Source organism: Pseudopipra pipra, chromosome 13 (assembly GCF_036250125.1).
Source record: "Pseudopipra pipra isolate bDixPip1 chromosome 13, bDixPip1.hap1, whole genome shotgun sequence".
In the NCBI taxonomy this organism is placed as follows: Eukaryota; Metazoa; Chordata; class Aves; order Passeriformes; family Pipridae; genus Pseudopipra; species Pseudopipra pipra.
The window spans coordinates 16,016,214-16,035,519 of NC_087561.1; the positions used below are offsets into that span (position 1 = coordinate 16,016,214).

Consider the following 19,306-nt stretch of genomic DNA (forward strand, 5'->3'; position numbering starts at 1 on the left):
CACTCACCTCTCGTTAATAACCAACAAGTTAAAATTATGCCACGCATTTTATATTTCAAATATGAGCACTCATATGATAAAACAGATCATTTAATTTCATGTACTTAAGTTAAATTGTGCTTACAGTGTACTGACTTGTCCTTATCCTTACTATGACATCCCTAAACCAGTGACAATGGAAAAGTGCTGCCAGGGAGGCCACCCAAGAGTCAGAAACCAAAGTAAAAAAAACCTGGCAATACTTAAATATTAAGTTTGAGTTCCCTAGTGAGAGATGCCATGATTGTTCAAGAGCAAATCAAAATAATTCTCAGAAAATATCATCCTGGGATTGAAGAAGAAAAGTTATAATAAAATGTATTTCTCATGTCTTTGTACAGATGAATGTGTATGCATATATACATATATAAATGTACAGATGAATGTGTATGCACAGATATAAATATATATATATATACATGAATGTATAAATCTGATCCTTGATTTTAATTCCACAAAAAGAGAAATGGAAGGAAAAGAGATTTCAACACAGCTGAGGTCGAAAGAGCCACACTGCATTTATGATCCCAGTATGATATTTTAGCTCATGAGCTCCAAACGTTTGTTTCACTTGTGTTTACAGAGAAAATACTAACAAAATACTAACAGAGTCCTAAACAGTGCACCCACACTGGCTCACCCAGCAGTGGAATTACACCCAGACCTGTTTGCTCCCTGTCCCCCATGGTCTCCTCAGTGCATTTATCAGACAGAACTTCATGCAGCAGAACATCCCAGGTTAGGAAAGGCACACCTGGGTAGCAGGATGAGGGACAGCAACTGGAATTGCTTCTTCCTGTGGAAGTTGTACCTCCAGCCCCTTCGGCTTTATACGTGATTGTTGCATTTTCAAGATTCCATGTTACATCTTTAATTGTGGGCATTTAGCAGACTGCCTTTTATTATTAAGATACTGCTGACTTTTATTGTCAATGTGGCCACAGGACAAGGCTAATAATTACCAGCACCAGAAGCAGCTTGTGGTTTTATATTACATTGAGGTAAATTACACTGGAATTAGAGTGGATTACTTTTATCAAATGGGGAATAAGCTGTTAATTAACTCCCCGCTGTAGCAATCTTTTTCTGAGCTTGCAACTGTTATTAGCTCTAGATTAAACTGTTGAATTAATTTCCCACTTACTTACTATTTCAAGAGTTTTTAATTTACCTGGCAGCAGTTTTAATGGGAAATTGTATTAGTGAGCATAAATTGTTTTTGGGAAGGGTAAACAGTTTGTGATAATGTTTATTAAGTCGTTTTGTTTGAGCAAAAATATAATTGCAGTTTTAATTAGCGCATGGTTGTTGGAGTATTAGGTTTGAGATCACATTATGGCATTCTGAGAAAACAATCGCCCAGGTAATCCCAGCATTTATGAGGGACAGTAAAGGGAAAAGCTGTGTCAACACTGCTCCATGTACACACCAACACACGGGTGTCAACACACGAGCAAAGCATGGTTAGGAAAGGGACAGGTGGTTACACTGCTCCCCCTGCTCTCCAAGTCCCCTCTGTTATCCCCAGTGTAATATAACATCTAATATTAGATAATATATTATATATAATATAATACATAATTATATTATGTATAACATAATATTATATAATATTATTTATATTATCTACAATATATTACATATATTATATATTATACAGTGTATATTATATAATAGAACTAGACACAGAGGACACAATTCAGCTTAGAAGTGACCTGGCAAAAATAAGTTACCTGTGTCAACCAGCAGCCCAGAATCCAGGTGTTGAACTGCTGCAACTCACTGGCTGCAAGGCTGAAAAAAGCACTTGCTGGTAACAGTTCTGGCTGGAGAACCATGATGTAGAAATAGATACAGGCATTAGCAACTCCATTACAGCCATAAACACAGAGCCCAATTAACATTTGTTCTTTGGGTTTGTTTCCCTCCATCAGCACTTTTTTCCTCTACTGCGTTCGAGGTGTGGTCAATGTTAGAAACCATTAAATGTTCCTCAAAAAGTCCACAATATGCTTTTTCTAATCCAAGCAGAAACATAAAAATGTTCAACTGAAGTTTATTCAATTAATTTTAGTTCTCAATTTATAAAGATTTTACTATTCATGCAAAGGAAAATGAGAATTAAGATGCGATGTGCTGACACTGAGTGGAGTTTTACAGCCTTTTTAATACAGATGTAATTTTAAAAATAATAGGTTTAAAATAGTAAAAACCCAAAAACTAATAGTTTTGCTAAATTACCTTTTTATTACATGGTTTCAATTAGCATTCCCTCATCCTCCCACCCAACGAGCAGATTGTTCCCTCTTTGCTCTGAAGGAAATTATGAGATGAGAGAAGTACAGAAGATACTTCAACCAAATTTTAGAGCCTCAATTGAAAACACAAGTACATAGCATTCCCAGAATGATTTGTTGCAGCAAATTCTATAAAAGTTAACAGTTCTTAAAGATGTATATAACTTATGAAGCATAGTTCTTGCATACAGCCATAGATTATCCTCCTAAACTCATCGGTTATTACATTTAATATGCACTATGCTAAAAATTACAAACAATAAAATGCTTTCAACCTGAATGTGGCTTCTCATGTCTTTGAAGTCATCAGAAAGCTGCAGTGGTTTTAGTTAAGGTATAACTCTGGAGCATGAGGAAAATGTTATGCTACAGGTGCAGAGAAGATTTAATCCACATGTTGTGAGGTTACATATGGATATAAACAATGGATTAATCCTCGGGTCCCTTCAGTTTTGACTCTCCCAGGTCAGAAGAAAAATGGCCTAATTCTGAAACTCTATGTTCCCTGTGGTGAATACACCTTTTATTTCATCTGCAGAAGGTTCTGTGAGACAGATCCCAACTGATCATCGTTTCATCATCATTTATAAAACTAAGGATCACAAAATAGGTAGAAATATCCATACAGAGAGAAAGAACAGAGGTCACTGCCGCAGACATTACAGGTGAACCCAGTACTACAAAAACCACTCAGCCTTGCCTATGCAGAGCCCTGCAACAACAGTGCATGGACCAACTGCAACCACACTGAGCTTAGGCAGCTCAGGTATTCAAACAGCATCCCAGAGGCAAGACTCTGTAGAAGAATTCTGTAAACACCTGAAATCAAATTTCAAGATGTTCAAATAAGACCAAATTTAATATGTGCTTGAGTTCATGAAGTATTAATTCGCTTTCCTGACTTAATGAGCACAGCTTTTAATGCTCGAAGTTCTGTAACAAAAGTTCACCTCTGGAAACTCCAAATGCTTTCTCAATATCTTTTTTAATTATTCTCCTCTTATGGTATAAATATTTTATCCTAACACAATCAGTCCTATTTCCAGAAAGATTACAATATAAACACACTGATACATAAAACTACAGAGCTTAAGATTTCCACAAAGAAATGTTTGTCCTGTTCTGTGTTCCCAAACATAGGAAAGGACAGTCATGATAAAGAGTGCTGAGAGAAAGGGAGCCTGTACCACAACATATGCAGAACTGGAACCCATTTCCAAAAATAACTTACTAAGGGACTCAATCCATGTAACTCTTAAATACCTGTTTCATTTATTTTTTTAAGAAAAAAGAGTTGCCTAATTAGAGCAAAGACCTTAAAGCTTTCTTTGAAGAGCTTTATATTTATCTATCAACAATATGTACCATTTATACCGGTTTTGTACCTTATTGTCTATGATGGCATTCCTTAAAAAGGATATTTGTCAAATATAAACCTGTCAGGCTACAGTAGATCTGTGTTAAGATTAGTTCTGCACTCCACACCAGATTCATCGACCTGAACCTGCTTGACATACCTATTACAGGACTGGAGAGTTAAGAACACAAACAGGTTCAATCACACTGTCCAGAACACAAAACCAGAGCTGTTAGATGAAAAAGTCTTAATCTCTTTTTTTAGAAACCTCATAGAATAGAAATCTATTTAGAGATTTATGGAAATCTATAGAGCTCAGTTTGACATGATGCTTTTTAGGTACGTACATACACACACCCCTGAATGGATGGAAATCAGTGTGTATCTTCCTACTAAGTCAGACAGCAATTTTATAGTTGTGATTCTCACATCTAAAAGCAGCAAATTTTAGACAGCTGTAGGAAACAAAAGGTAAATACAGTTTAGAACCAGGGCCAAAACCAACCCCAGGAGATATAAATAGCAGTAAACACCTTGGATTTGAAGTCTCGAGCTTTGCTAACTTTATCTGGGTTTCATTAGGGGAAAAAACAAACTTCTTAAATCTGGAAGCAAAGAACACTATTAAAAGCACATATATGCTCCTAAAACTGAATTTAACAATGCAAACTTTGATTTATTGCTAAGTGGGGAAAACAGGGACCATTAGCAACATAAAAACCTTTAAAAAGGTTAACAAGAAACAAAGGTTCAAAGTTTCCAGTATGTTCATCCATGTTCAGGACGTCCTGCGTGTGCACCGCGGTGTCCCCACGTGTTAGGGCTGTCTTCAAGGAGAGTTTCAGGCATGATGGGCAGAGCACACATTCTCCAAGGAGCCAGTGTGAAGGTGCAGAGCTGGAGGGCTGTTTCCCTGCTCTCCAGAGAGCTGGGGATGAGCAGATCCCCGTCAGAGTCCCCGTGACAGGGGATCACAGCACGGAGCCGCCGCGCCGCGCGCTCGGCTCAGCGCGAGCCCTGTTGTGGCTGAGGCAGGTACGCTGTAAAATTTCAATGATGCCTTTAAATTCTAATGGTTTCAAGCTGCTGTAAACTTCTGCAGCCATCAAAAATAATCTGTCATGGGACTAAGGGGTATGAACATCATGTCAGAGCCACTCTGCTGTTAGATTTATTGGAGGGTAAAGCATGTCATTTATGCATCAACTCACAGGAGAAAAAAGCAATCCCTATGAAGTTAATCTAATAATAGACTGGAAAGCAATGATTACTGTTTCATGTGCAGCAGCTATTTGTAGCAGGAGTTGGCCTAATTCAGCAGGCCCTCCCTGTCAGAGCTCTGGGATTAGCAAGTGTTTAGATGAAAATCTATCAGGAAACATCAAGAAATGGTTTAATGAGGAGCAAAAGTCTTCATGGCTACATTTAATATTTGCTGAAACTTTTTTATTTGCACCACCACATTTCTAAAAAGCTTACTGGAAATGACATCCCAAATAGAATACAAATGTTGAGGGACTGTAACTTCAAGTAATCTACCACAGTTCCCTACAGTTTCAGTGCAAAGTCTGCTCTCACCCTTCTTATGTGGGCAGAATGCCCTGAAGTTGTGTGGAAGATTTTTTAAAGACATGACTAATCATCATGGCCTCACTGTACTACACATTTTCCACCCTCTAAATATTTCATATCTATTGACTTATCAACCTCCTCAGTCCCCACATGGCATAATCCAACTCTTGGCAGTTTTGGAGGAGTGGAAGCAGGACAACAGCCATGTGACAGCCAGAACCCAGACATACAGAAATGGCACCACAGGGACTAGAGGCCAGAAGATCCTGAGTGAGCCCCCAGATCATCCTCGTGCCAGGAGCCAGGTACCTCTCACTAGGAGATGCCTCAAACATTCTCAGTTTTTGAAACTATTTAAAAAAAACCTCAAGTCCCTTAATTAGGTTCAAGTTCTAAGGTTAAATAACCCTGGGGAAGAGGCTGCCTTTCATTCACCCATTAAGCAAAATTAAAACTAACCTAGGGAAGATACTTCCAGTTCCCTTTCACTTATAGATACTGTTCATCACAGATCACAATGAAAGTCTCAAATTGAGAAAACAAGGTTCTCATTTTCCTGAGCATGTAGACATCTCCAAATGGCCCAACCAGCAGAACCCTCCTCAGACAACGAGCAGCAGCTCCTGCCATTTCATCTAAACCTGTAGAAACAGGCAAACACAGCCCACTTCCCCTGTAAGTACTGACATGGTTACAAGCCTGGACTGGCAATACCAAACCAACCTACTCTATCTACTCAATTTAACTCATTAAATTTTCAGAGTCATGGCTAAACCAAGATGAGCCAACATCTTGCACTTCATAAAAAGTTTCATTTTTAATCTGGGATTTAAAGTAAACACTAAGAGGAAGATATTTATCTTTTATTTCAATTTCTTGTTGAAATGACTCTGATCTTGATAACTCATACACACAAAAACAATTTCTCCAATTGCTATCAAATGGCATCCCACAAAATTCATTGCAAAAATTCCATTTGTTACTTCACAGATGCATCAAAGAAGAATTTGATGATTCAGAAGATACAAGTATTGCAGTTGTACTACTGGCTGTCATTTAGCAAAAACATCTGAGTGATAATATCACATGTCACAGTTCACACATTCTTTTGAAGACCAATGTGATCTTCTTGAGCTGGAGAACAGGAAACAGCTGAAATGCTCACTACCAAGACCAGCTAGTTCCTCAATTAACACAGTGGCTATTTATCTTATCCTTTAAAAATAGGCAGGTAGTAAATCCTAAAAATAAGCAACATTTTACTATCCAGTAAATTACTTCCATCTCATTGTAATTATCATTGTATCAGCACAGAAGTTCTGGAGTTACACAAATACAGAACTGGACCATTGCTGCTCCAGAGATCAGATTGTGAAAATCAGAGAAATACCCAAGGAATTATAACAAAGAGGTAAAAAAGAACAGAAAGCAGCCAAGCAGATCAAAGGCCATTCTTTTATGATAACACCACAAACCCAGACCACTTCCCACCTGCCATGAGACAGCAAGGTTGGTTTGTGGCTGTCAGTACGGAACTTTGGCCAGAGAACAAATTCCCACATGGAATGGGGACAGCCAAAGAAGACTGTCCAACACCCTCCTCAGAGTCCAACGTGAGCCAAACCTAACCTGCTGTCTGACCATTATCCATCAAACTCCTAATTCTGATCCCTGGCAGCCACCCTTTGGATCCCAAGAGGTTTGCTGAACTTTCAGGGATGAGATTTATCTCTCTCATCCTAACCTTTCCTAATCCTCCTCTTTTGTGCAGGTGGCACAGACACCACAGGCTTGAGCACAGGAAACCAACCCAAAGTGACCCCATGATTTATGGCTTCCCATTTCTACCTCTTTTGTATCACTCCTTCTCTTTACTGCCTGGAAATAAACACTAACTTGAAAGGAAAAGAAAAATGGCCACGGAGCATTTTCTAGGATGGCTCTGCTTTTCCAATCAGAAGCTCAGTGTGGAGGATTTTGGTGTGGGACACGATGCTGGAATGGCTCAGCTAATTGAGGGCAACCTCAAGGTCAACACAAATTGTGGTGTAGACATAAAAGTCAAGGGCAGAAAAATAAAGAGGAAAGGCAGAGCACTATGATCCACAGAAAAGTGGAGATCAGGAGAGACACAACAGAAAGGGAATGATGTGCCCATAGCAGTGGGCAAAAAAACCTCTTCTCAGGATATTTTCCTGAGCAAAATCTACAGTGAAAACTTTCGATCAGTGAACACAAATTCTCAACAGGATTAGGACTCATGTTTAGCTAATACAGACTGATAAGCCACTCTGAAGAAATATTATCTGTAATTAAAAATTTTAATGAAGCAGTTCCAAAACAGGAAAGCCAAAACAATTCATGGTACATTTCCTTAATGTTTAATAGGTTTGAAAAAGAGATTCTGGTGACAAGTTTTCAGCAATCTACCCCAGCTACAAACAAAAAACAGCCTTCTGAAGCTTTATACAGACTAAGCTGATGTATTTCAGGAAAAGAATTTGAGATCAATATATCCATATATTACACAGGACTCCATAGAACAAGGGAAGTACTAAACCCACCATCTAAACAGCAAAGCCCTCTGAATTGCCATTGAAAGATGGCAAAGCTTTCTGGGTCAGCTGAATTTGAATAATAGGGTGTTCTTAGCCCAAATAACCTATTGACTTCCATATCTAACAATATAGAGAGACTCTTTCAAGTGCCTCCCAGATTTAGCAGCTGTTGCTCCGACACTGTCAGCAATGCATCCATCTTAATCACAGTGTGAGCCTTTCAACTTTCCTTTTGGAGGCTCTGCTTAACTTCTTTCCACCCTTCCTTCCACTCACCAGCTCCAGGCACAGTGTGAATGGGAGTTAAAACAATATTTCTGGTATCTCCTGTATCAAGCCCCTTTGTTTTAGTATCTGATACATACATTTTTGTACTACACATGTAGGAAGCCTATATTTGGATGCCTATGGGAGGTGCCTTCGGGCTATTTTTGCTTTGCTATTCTGATTCACTCTGCTGTAGCAACTCCCCTGTAACTTCCCTTGCCCATCACCACAGGCATTTCACTTTTTATCCTCATTATTCTTTTTGATTTTTCTTTGCTTGAAATAAAAGACTCCATATGTTTTGCTCTTCATTTATTGGAAGATGTTAATGCTGTGTACCAGAGGGCACAGCCAGATGAGGGATTGCCATTTGGACAGAATTATACACCCAATTACTGCCTAGGGTATATCACCTGTATGAGTGCTTTAAGCAGATCTCAGCTCTGTTTCTGCCAGAACTGAAGGCCATATTTTACTGTTGAAAACAATATTCAGTGCTTTCCAAAGGAGTATTTTTTTTCTGTCAAACTCATTCAAATTAACCAGTATGTAATGGCCTACAATTCACTGCAGATACATTTCTAGCTCTTAAAAATGTGACCCATCTGAATTGTGAGTGCTTTTAAAAGCAAGCTCAGCCATACGCACTTTCAGTCCATTTTAAACCGTATTCAAACTCTTCTCCTCATTCAAGTTCTCATCTGAAAAAGTGAAATATTACTTTAAATGTATAGATCATAACAGAGTCAGGAGTGCATTAAAAGGAGAAGGGTCCTGTTTCACCAGCAAAGCACGAGGAGGCCGCACACCTGGAACAGCTTTAGTGGACTGGGCAGTTCACATCCACTGCATTAGCTGCAATGAGCATAATAAATGAAAGAGAATAAAATAAAAAACAATTTCACACTAAGTGAAGGCCTGACTTATGGGAAGTGGCAGCTCTGATGGCCCAAGGCAAAGAATTAGTTTTGCCACTCGATAATTTGACTGATTCACTCGAGTGGCCAGAAGAGGACATTTTCTGCCTGATTTCAGTGTAATCAAGTCACCTGCTCTGTGGCTGCCAGGCCAAGCCAAGTGCACCCTGCAGCACCAGGAAGGGCCTTCTGCACATGTGAGAACAACAGGGACATTCAGATCCAGCTGTATGTCAGTGTACTTTCATTTGAAACCAAATATGCAACATGAAGATAACCTACTCTGTTAACTCCCTCATTTACAGAAAACTTGGGGTTACTGCTGGCACGTCCTCTCAGTTCTATTACATTTCCCATGCTTTACTTCTACTTTAACAAAGGTGGTGAGAGAGGCCAAGACACAAAAAAAAAGTAATTCCAAGAATCTAGAAAGATGTATGACATTTTTTGTCTTGATTAGGAATGATTATGAAACTCTTTATAAACAATCACAGCAAGGTTTTGTGTTAGATATAGGTAACATCTGATAAATATAATTTTTCTCCTCATATATATTATATAAAAAGACTATAATACACAATCAGAGATCTGGGGGTGCCTCTGAACAACTTGCATGACATGATGTCAGTTTTATTCCTGCTTTGCTGAACTGGGGTCACACTGGTAAATGTAATCTATGTGCTCATTTTTAAGCATATGCCCAGTTTCACCGGTTATTATTTACAGTTAACCTTTCAGGGTAATGATTATATACTGCATGTCAAAAAACAGGATTTTATATTGCTATGAAAGAGAATATTTTCTTCCCTTTATGCAAATATTAGACTGAGATTGACCCAGTCAGGAGAAATAATCAATTTAGAAATATCATTATTATTAAAGCACATGGAATCAATATGGAAATGTGAAAAACAGTAATTAAACATTTTATTTTCTACAACTGTTCAACGGTAAAAACAAAGATGTAGATGTAATGTGCATCAAAATGATTTAACATTTTACAACCAATTTTCTACTTGACATATGTTAGTGCATGATTCATCCACATTTTTCAGAATCAAAGTCCATGATCTGGCAAACTAATTCTGTTAATAAAATGAAAAGGTGACCTTGCTTAATTTAATAAGTCTGTGTAGAAATACTCTTTCAACATGTTAAAGAATTACAAAAAGGTTATCATAGCTCGCTTTCATGGGAGAGTACTCTACCTTTTCCAGCTCATTTCTCAGACTTTTACTGTAATTCATTAGATTACATAAAAACAATGTAGATCATTATATTTTAATAAAGGCTTTCCTTTCCTAATAAAATGTCTGTCATTTATATTCAGGCACGTATTATATAAAACGCTTCTCTTTCTGAAGAAAACCTTTTCATATTCAAGTCACAGGATGTTGGTAGCTCTAGGAATTATTTTTCTTGGCAAGGGATTTTCAGGATGGATTTGGTTTCTAGACTGAATCCTCCAGAACTCCACTCCTACATTTATCTCCAAAACAGGTACAACCCAGTTGCCACCAGCACAGCTCTGCAAACCAGAGGCCTCTCTCTTCAGCAAAGGACAGTGCATGATACTTCACTCATTAAGTCAGCTTGTTTTTCTTTACACCAATTAATGCTGACTGTGATAAAACAGTTTGGACAATACAAATACATTTCCAATGAAATCTTAATAGGGTCCCAGTCACTTAATGAGAGTGATCAGACAATGAAATCTATTTTAGTTCCGCTTGCTTCCAAATAAAAATGTGAGCCTCCTCAAACTGCTCAGGAAGAGATGTTTCCTGTTCATCACCAATCCTAATTTGTTGCCAGCACATGGCATCATGTTTTATTGCCTGGGAAGGGCTGAAAGAAGAGCACATTCTTCTTGTGCAGGAGCAAACACCAACTGCAGCCGCTGTACCTTCTCTGAAGGGAAGGTTTGATCCTGGGAGATCAGCAGCTGCTCCAGAGAGAACAGCAAGGCACAGCCTTCAGTGCTGAAAATGCATTAAAAAAAATGCCAAATTCTTCTCTCCTAGATTACCAGGACAGTTTTTCTCTACCTTACACAGACCAACCCAAACTGGCCCCTCCTGATTACACTCCGAGCTGCTCAGTGTGGCCAAAACAGAACAAAACCCCATCACCTTTCAGGTGAATTCCCAATCAGCAGCAATTTTGTTAAATTTTTTTCCAACTTTTTTTCAAAGCAAACTCCACTCCACACAGACAGCACAAGGATGAAATCACCAGGACAATCACAAGGGAATATCGACCAAGCACTTACTGAATTCACAATTTTGCAAAAGAATCCTTACAGAACATATTCTCCAAAACACCACAATAAGGAGCAAAACACTTATGTTTAAGCAACCAAGTAATCCAATCCAAATCAATGGGATTACTTGTTTACCCAATTTTAAAAGTATACTGAAGCATTTCCCTCATTTAGGATATAGGACAAGAACCAGAGCACAACAGCTGCTAAATCACATTTAAAGTGCTTAATACCTGACCAGAATTGAAACTATGGAAATACTCACATTTAAGTTCACTACATACATACTTCTTCAGATTTATTCCCTTGTTTTCTGCCCAATTTGCACCAGTGTTGTTACACCAACAATTTTGCTGCAATACAGCTTTATAAAGCTTTCCTTTAGGAAACCACACCACTCAAATCTAAATCCAGATCTGAACGCTGCATTTGAAGAGAATATTACTTATGTAAATGTAGTAGCTTTTAGCATTGCAAAGAGATGATGGGTCAACATTCTTCTGCAACCAGAGACCTTTTACCCCACCAGTTACAACTGCACCTATTTAGCTAAAGACAGATGTGTGAAGATAACTTGAGCTTAACAGGTCCTTTGAAAATCTGCTGGATACATCTAAAACTGAGTAGGGGAATCAGCAAGGACTGATGTTGGTTGTCTTTGATGGTGTTTGCTACAAGGTTCCAATTTCTAGTGCTAGCATAAAATATGCTTCTTTTAAAATGAAGGATCATGAACAGCCCTTATGTCCCTGAAGGTGACAGTCCAGAATTTGAAGATGCTCCATTTGCCTGCAGGAGAATTATCACCCTACAATGCCCCTGATGAGCCTTGTAACCAGCTAATGAATAAGCCATTCTTCAGCAGCAGGAATGTAAAAATTCTGGAATGACAATAAAACTTCAGTTCTTACACTGAAACGCAGGACTGTACAATGTGCAGTCTGGGATCCTTATGCTCTCGAGACATTTAAATACACTTGCCTGTGATACTGGTTAAAGGTACTGAAAACAGTAACTATTTGTCCAACTTTATCAAAGTTTTTGTAAAGGAAAATAAAACCTAACCAAACCTATTCAATAACAATAGTATTGCTGCCAAAACAGTCCTCCAGAAAACAGGGAGTGCTGAAGATAAACCTTTCATATCTCCTGATGCTATTTTTGACTGCAGGGCATTTCTTAATGTTACTTGAAAGAGCTATAACAGTTTCAAAGTCAGTCAAAGATGTGATTGAGAAGCAGACAGGTATTATGATCACTACAGACCTCAGTGCCATCTGACAGGAGAGGAACAGAAAAGCTGGTAGTAAAGAATGTCACAGATTATAAAAACAGACAGATGAAAACTCACTGGTTTCGCCAACTCTGTGACACTTCAGCCAGCTTTTTCAAATGGTTCCTTTCCTTCTGAAAAATCAAGATAAACTCAGAACAGACCTACCCTGAGTGTCAAGACGATACAGTCTTAATTCTCTCAGCGTGACCACTTTGGCTGAACTTCGTCGTCACAAAAGATGTATGAACTCGGTAGGATCAAATTTAAAAAAAAAAAAAATCTGTACAAATGCATGAAAATGAAAGTATATTGCTGAGTTTCACACTTCTTGGACAGTAATTAGTAGCTGAGGCTATGTGTAAATTAAATTTACAACAAGGTTAACCATTCAGCAAAATCTCAACAGCTTTAGCTATTCATTTGTCAAAAATCTAATGTCCCACCCAGACAAAGCAGACACTAAAAATGGATCCCTAAAGAAAGATAATATTAAAAGAGAAAAGGAGTGACTCACAGCCACCAAGTATAGTTCTTAGATGATCTGAACTCTACTGAATGGCTCTATTTTAAAGAGTAATGATATGATCCTGCATTCCTCATTCACTCCAATTCATGCTCCTTTCAGCACAGAAATTCGCTGGCATGAGATGGGTGGTACTCAATCATGCAGCACACATGGTCTTTAATTTTAAAATCCAGTTAAATAGATGTTCTAACATCATTTTTTATCTAAGAACATTTCATGATAAAATAAAAGAGCCTGCATGTAACTTATTTGTCAGCTTTACTGTGTAGTGGATAACTTTCCTCTGTTACTCACATGAGCTTTCATTTCCCAAATCCATCTGCATTCATTATGACAGTAAAAATGAAGAGTTGCTAAAGAGATGTATGCATTTTTATTATTGTTTGAAAAAATAGATCTTTCTACAGTCCTTTGAGCTTCTGAGAGTGTGATTTGTATAAAATATTTCTCATTTTGGGGACAGAGCAGATGGAGTGCAGGGCACTGTGGGATATGCCATTTATCACAATGACAGTGCGTAGGTAGCACTGATCCTCTCACCACAGGGGGAAGCTTGAGCTGCAAATGTGGAGCAGCATTAAAAGCCCGACGAGTGGAGTTTGGCAACACTTGTACTACTCATTAACTTAATCATATTAATTTATTAGCCATATATATCAAAGTAATTCACTACTGAATTGTCACCAAGAACAATTTATAAACTGTTAACGTTTCCCATAGGCAGAAGAGTGTTGTGGCATCCTTAATCAGTACGTTTGCCTTTGATTAAAAAATAATAATTTCTACCAAGCCAGGTAATGCCAACAATGACAAAGTCCTGCATATGTTTCTCATTATAAATGGAACTTTGAAATGACATCTATGACAACTGAAAAAAAAAAAAAAAAGGTAATTGTAAGCAGCGAAATGAGCCACAGAAATAGGATGTAAACACACAAAAATGTACTCTGAGAAAGAAAAGGGTTCCCTTAATGCCACAATCCCCTGCTCCCAGAGGCTCCACACTCCTGCCAGTCCCAGTGACTCCACATTAAACACCCCAAGAGTTGGGATCAGTCTCACTCATTCCTCTAACATGTATATACCAAATCCAAGTGCCTTAAGATTGCAGCAAATACTGTTTTATCCTGCTTTTCCTATAGAAAAGTGGCTGCTGATACCACTGATAAACTGAAGTAACACATAAAGTTATCATAATCTTGTGAGCTATTTATTTATTTGGATCCCACAATGATGTGACTTGGTACAGCTATTAAAATATTAACTTCACTAAAATATTCATTACCTGAAACAATTAAGTTCACAACAGCTTCTTTTAACTATTAATAAGACAAAACTGCGCTGAAAAAAAGTACTTGTACCTGTACAAACAGGTCAATATTTTAATTATTACATTCTTAAAAACTCTAGAAAACAGCTAATGAGACAGTGTCTATTTTAACTGCCTATGGAAAAAAAAAAAAGATCACTTCAAGGAAACTCATGTAGAGTTTCCAGCTCCAGCTGCAGGATTCCCAGCTCAAGTGCAGTCAGAGTGATGCTCGTCCCACCACATGAAAAAACCTGACCCAGACAGCAGGTTTGTGCCCTGGACCACAATCTAATAGAGTTCTAGTGACAGGATGATTTTTTTCACGAGCCACCCCCTCCAATACCTTGAAACCATAATGAAGCAGCCCCCAAAATTATTTTATTGAAATAACAGCAGCCATTCTGCAAACTAAATAGAGAAAAATTGCAATGAAGACTTCATAGATTGGGGTTTTTTAAATTTTTTTGAGGACAACCTAAATGAAGGGTAGGAGGAATGAAGGTCCACAGAAAACTATCAAAAGATTCAACTACTCTTTCAGCTTCATTCCATATCAACAGTTTGCTGAACTACTGCTTTAAATCAAGTAACAGATTTCAGCTTCTCTCCACACAGCAAACTATTGGTTCAGACCCCAAAACTTCCTTCCTTAAAACTTCTCGAAACTTCCTTGAGCATTTGCTCCATAAATAAGCCCCAACTGTCTTCTTAGGATACACCGAAGATAAAGACTTGTACATTAATAGGAGATAAAGCTCTTTTTTGTTAATGTCACTTCATCCCACGGCATTGTTTGAAGGACTGAGCCTTTGATGCCCATCCCTCTGTGACATGCAGGTTTTTTCCTTTGCCCTCACAGCAGGCAGGGGCACCACGCTGATTTCCACATTTCCTAGTCCAATACAAGAAGAAAAACACTTTCTCCTAAGTTAACATAAAATGGACAGTAATTAAATATCAGCTCTTGAAGGATGCACTTAGGGCACAGTTTCCACCAGCCCTTCCGTGCATCCCAGACACACCACCTCATCTTTCTCAGGCACAGCAGTCACCCAAACATAACCCAAATATTCCCATTCCCCAAAGGTGGAAAGTACCTACAAACACTTAAAAAGGTCGAGGCTTCACTTACAGCTCCTTCACAAGTTACTTATGCATAAGAGTAGTTGTAGCTGGCTTTGCCAAGAGGTCAAAAAAATACACTCCACACTGGGAAATGCAGTGTGCCTAATTTAACTACCTGTTTATTATGTGAAAATGACCATGTAAACTGAGCTGACACAAACCAAATGGGTGATGAAAATAACAGCACATTTCAAGGAGTGGAAACACAGATGGCTCGGTGGAGTCTGCAGGAAGTTACTAATCATCACTCTGTAATACCCCCTCCAGACAGAGCTGGGAGCTCTGCAGCCAGAACAGCGACTTCTTGAGACCCATCCATCTCATCAATGACAACTCCTTCACTTTAACTTGACAGAGGACTAAAGAGGAGGTAAAAATGAAAAAATGCAATGGATGGCTCAATCATGCTGCATTGGCTGATGTGGAACCTGCTACTAAAATGAGTTTATCTGAAGAAAACAACTCAGTTTGACACATTAGAAAATGAGGGAGCAACATAAGAATAGTGAGTGAGGGTTTTTTAATTACAATAATGTAGGCAGATTAACATAAGCATCTGCATATCTGTGCTGTAGGAAGAATGGGCAAGATCAGACACAGGGGAGTATCGAGGACTGGACAAGAAGACATTCAGAAGAAATGCTTTTGGTAGTTACACTACAGATAGAGGAAGGAAGTAAGCAAAGAAATCACCAAGATGTAAAAAGTCCTCCTTGCCTCACTATCAGCGTCCCCTCTACTGGAAGGGGTGGATCCAGCCCTACCATGCTGCAAACTCTCCTCAGTCTCTGCCCTGGCCCTGTCCTGCTCTGTGCAGAAACCTGCACCGAGCTGGTGGTCACTGAGCAGGGACAGCAGGGGCAGGAATAGATTCAGCTTTACACACAGACTCTGTGGGCCAGAACTGTCAGAAACACAGCAAATTCTATGCAAGTGAGATCATAAACACGAATTGATGTTTATGGTCTCACTCAGCCAGTAGGCAAGAGGTTAATAACCTTGCAACTTTTATTTCAGTCTATTATCCACCACTCGGAAGTCTGGAAGAGAAACCTCTGTTCTGTGAGAAGTGTTAAAACCCATTTTGTTCTTAGTTCAGCCAAAAGGAAAGAATCAAATCCCAGTGTTGAAGGCACCCAGTAATTAAGTGTAAATAGGTATAAATAAAGCTAATGGGGGCTTCTTATCCCAGGTGCTCCATCAAGTTTACAACAGCTCAAATCCCCACTGTGTTCACAAGTGGCTCTTTCAGCATCTTTCCTTACTCGGAAACTCCCTCAAATTTTACATCATTCTTCCTTAACAAACAAGATACACCAAGACAAACCCCCACCAGGAGCTCTGACTCCTGACTGACAAGGCCATGGGGCACCAGTGGAGCTGTCCTGCCGTGGGCTGGCGTCAGGGCCGCCCCGGCCGCGGGGACCCGTCTCGCCCGGGCCCTCGGTGACACCGGGATGCTCTGGAGATGGGCATTTTCTCCCGCCTCCAAGCTGCTCTCACAACTCCCTTTCAGCTGCTCCAGGCACACTGTCTGGGGCTTTTGGCGCTGGGTCACACACAGGTTTTCTCAGGCGGCTCCCAAGGTCAGAGAGGCCTCGGCTGAAAGACACCCCCCCAAGTCAATCCTCTCCTGTAACCCGTGTGTTAAACACTGTGGGACGCATCCTCCTCATCACTTCAGACTCCAAACAACCTCCAACAGCCTAGAAATTCAACTTAAAAGATCTTTTACTCAAAATATCTGTGAGACACAGAATGTGTGTATGCTATGAGTTTAATGTGCACACCCTGCACATCCTAAAATATTACCCAGGCTAAAGCAACAAGGCAGTCTTCGTAATCTGATGTCCTATTTGCAAACTCACACAGAGTGGGAAAGTAATATGGAATGTTCTGGATTTCAGAGAAGAAATTATCAATGCAAGGTGGCTCTTGTGCTTTCCTATCAGTACAAACATCAACACTGAATCCATGAAGTCCCTGAGTTGAGAACATTACAGAGGTACAAAAAATTAAAGCTCTTCCCTGTGTTACCCCCATGAACATCAAGACCACCGAGGCCCTCGACTGCAGTGCACGGGTTCTGCAGTGTCAGACCAGGACAGACATCACTACACTCCTAGAAATAATCTTTTTTAATTCTGCATCTCCTGTAACATATTCTACAACTTTATATTCTCCTAAACACTTCACCAGGTTTGGTTATTATGGAGTTACAATATATTTAGACTAGACTTCGACAGTAATCTTAAAACTCCTAAGCCTGTTGAATGTTTAAGCAATTACTTTTATGAATACAGTCTGTGGATATAGCTTACGAAAATCAACTTACCTTTAGCATACAGCAATTAATAAAAAATTAAAACACTCATCAGAATAGCACAAGATTTAATTTAAACTCTATTAATAAATTAATGAAGTGAAATTAAATACTATGCATTAGATTATGTTTAGGGTTTGTTTATAATTTCACATATTTTCATGCTACTTTTTTCATATTATTTTACTGAAAGCAGATTATTAAAGTACAATCCACTGTGGCAACGTGGACTTATCTGCTTTTCAAGAGCGTTTCTTCTCTAATTCATACAAGCATTTCTCTATCTCCCAGCATACATTAATGGTGTTACAATACAACACACATTAGCCACGCTGCTCATATCCCACGAGAACTAAAACACACACATTTCAAAGGAAGAAATGCTGCTACAGGGCTCTGAGACAATAGTTCATTTTCTCAGGTTTTTTTTCTTTTACTAAAATAACACATTTAATGGAATTTCCTGTAAGGAAATTACAATTAATAAAGAACTAAATTACAAATCCATTAGATTTCAGTCACTGCAGCAACAAAACAGAGTTTTCATGAACACTCAAAAAATCCAATAACGTAACCTCTGGTAAAGCCTGAAAAAGCCCTGAAGGACAAGGCAGTTAGATCAATATTAGTTTATTTTAACTGCTGTGCAGTATGAAGAGATGAGGCTGATCATCTGATGGATTTTATTACCTGTCGGAGAGATAAGTCCTGGTGATAAGAGGCCTGGAACTCCGTGGGGCAGGAGACGTGCATTTTCTTGTATGGCAACTCCTAGGGAACGCTTGGGGGGTCTGCCAGGGCGTGAGCTGATGAAATAAGAGCATAAATGAAAACTCGTTTTCTTTCGGAAATATTTGCTTACGACACAACAGCATCGATTTGTATAAAATATATGAACCGTCAGTGATACCAAAAAAAAATAAAAAACAGAAATTCTTGCCTAAGAAAAAAGAAAGATAATTTGATTAAACACAGAATTGCACAGATTTCAAAGGAGCTGACAGTAAGCTTTTCCATCATCCAGGGCTTCCATCACCTTACAGGTGGCTGGTGGAGAGGGGTCACAGCAGTAACTGCTCCAAGGTCTGGGCCACGCACCTGCACCACAGAAAACTAAAAGCTGTGATGCTGAAAGATGAGAAATTGGAACTCTGAATGCAACATCATCTCAAACCTTGCCTTGGGAATGATGGCAGGTAACTGCCCACTTTTGAAGGGGCAGAGATAATTTAGCACTGAGCTGTGCCAGAACTGACCACTTATTTTCACAGATTATGACTGGTGGTTTTCATTACTACAGATTAAATGAAGAATGTCAACCCAACCTAGCAAAAAACTCACCACCCCTTGACCAGTTTATGAATAATGGCTGCAGATTTTAATCCAAAATGTTAAAGGTCCATTTACAGACTGGTTCCATTGAACTCTTGTTTTCTACTACCACATTTATCCCTTACATCGGTGTGTACATGTA

The 19,306-nt window shown here is 39.0% G+C and overlaps 1 protein-coding gene across 5 annotated transcripts in view; it reads right to left on the reverse strand.

The window, feature by feature from the left end:
* The window catches only part of DACH2 (dachshund family transcription factor 2), a 247,206-nt gene that overhangs the window by 105,966 nt on the left and 121,934 nt on the right, over nt 1–19,306 (reverse strand). For all 5 annotated transcript variants that reach the window (XM_064670121.1, XM_064670119.1, XM_064670122.1 and 2 more), the window contains exon 2: nt 18,523–18,638. In XM_064670121.1, coding sequence (XP_064526191.1) covers nt 18,523–18,638 — 116 coding nt within the window. The remainder of the gene's footprint in view (nt 1–18,522; nt 18,639–19,306) is intronic.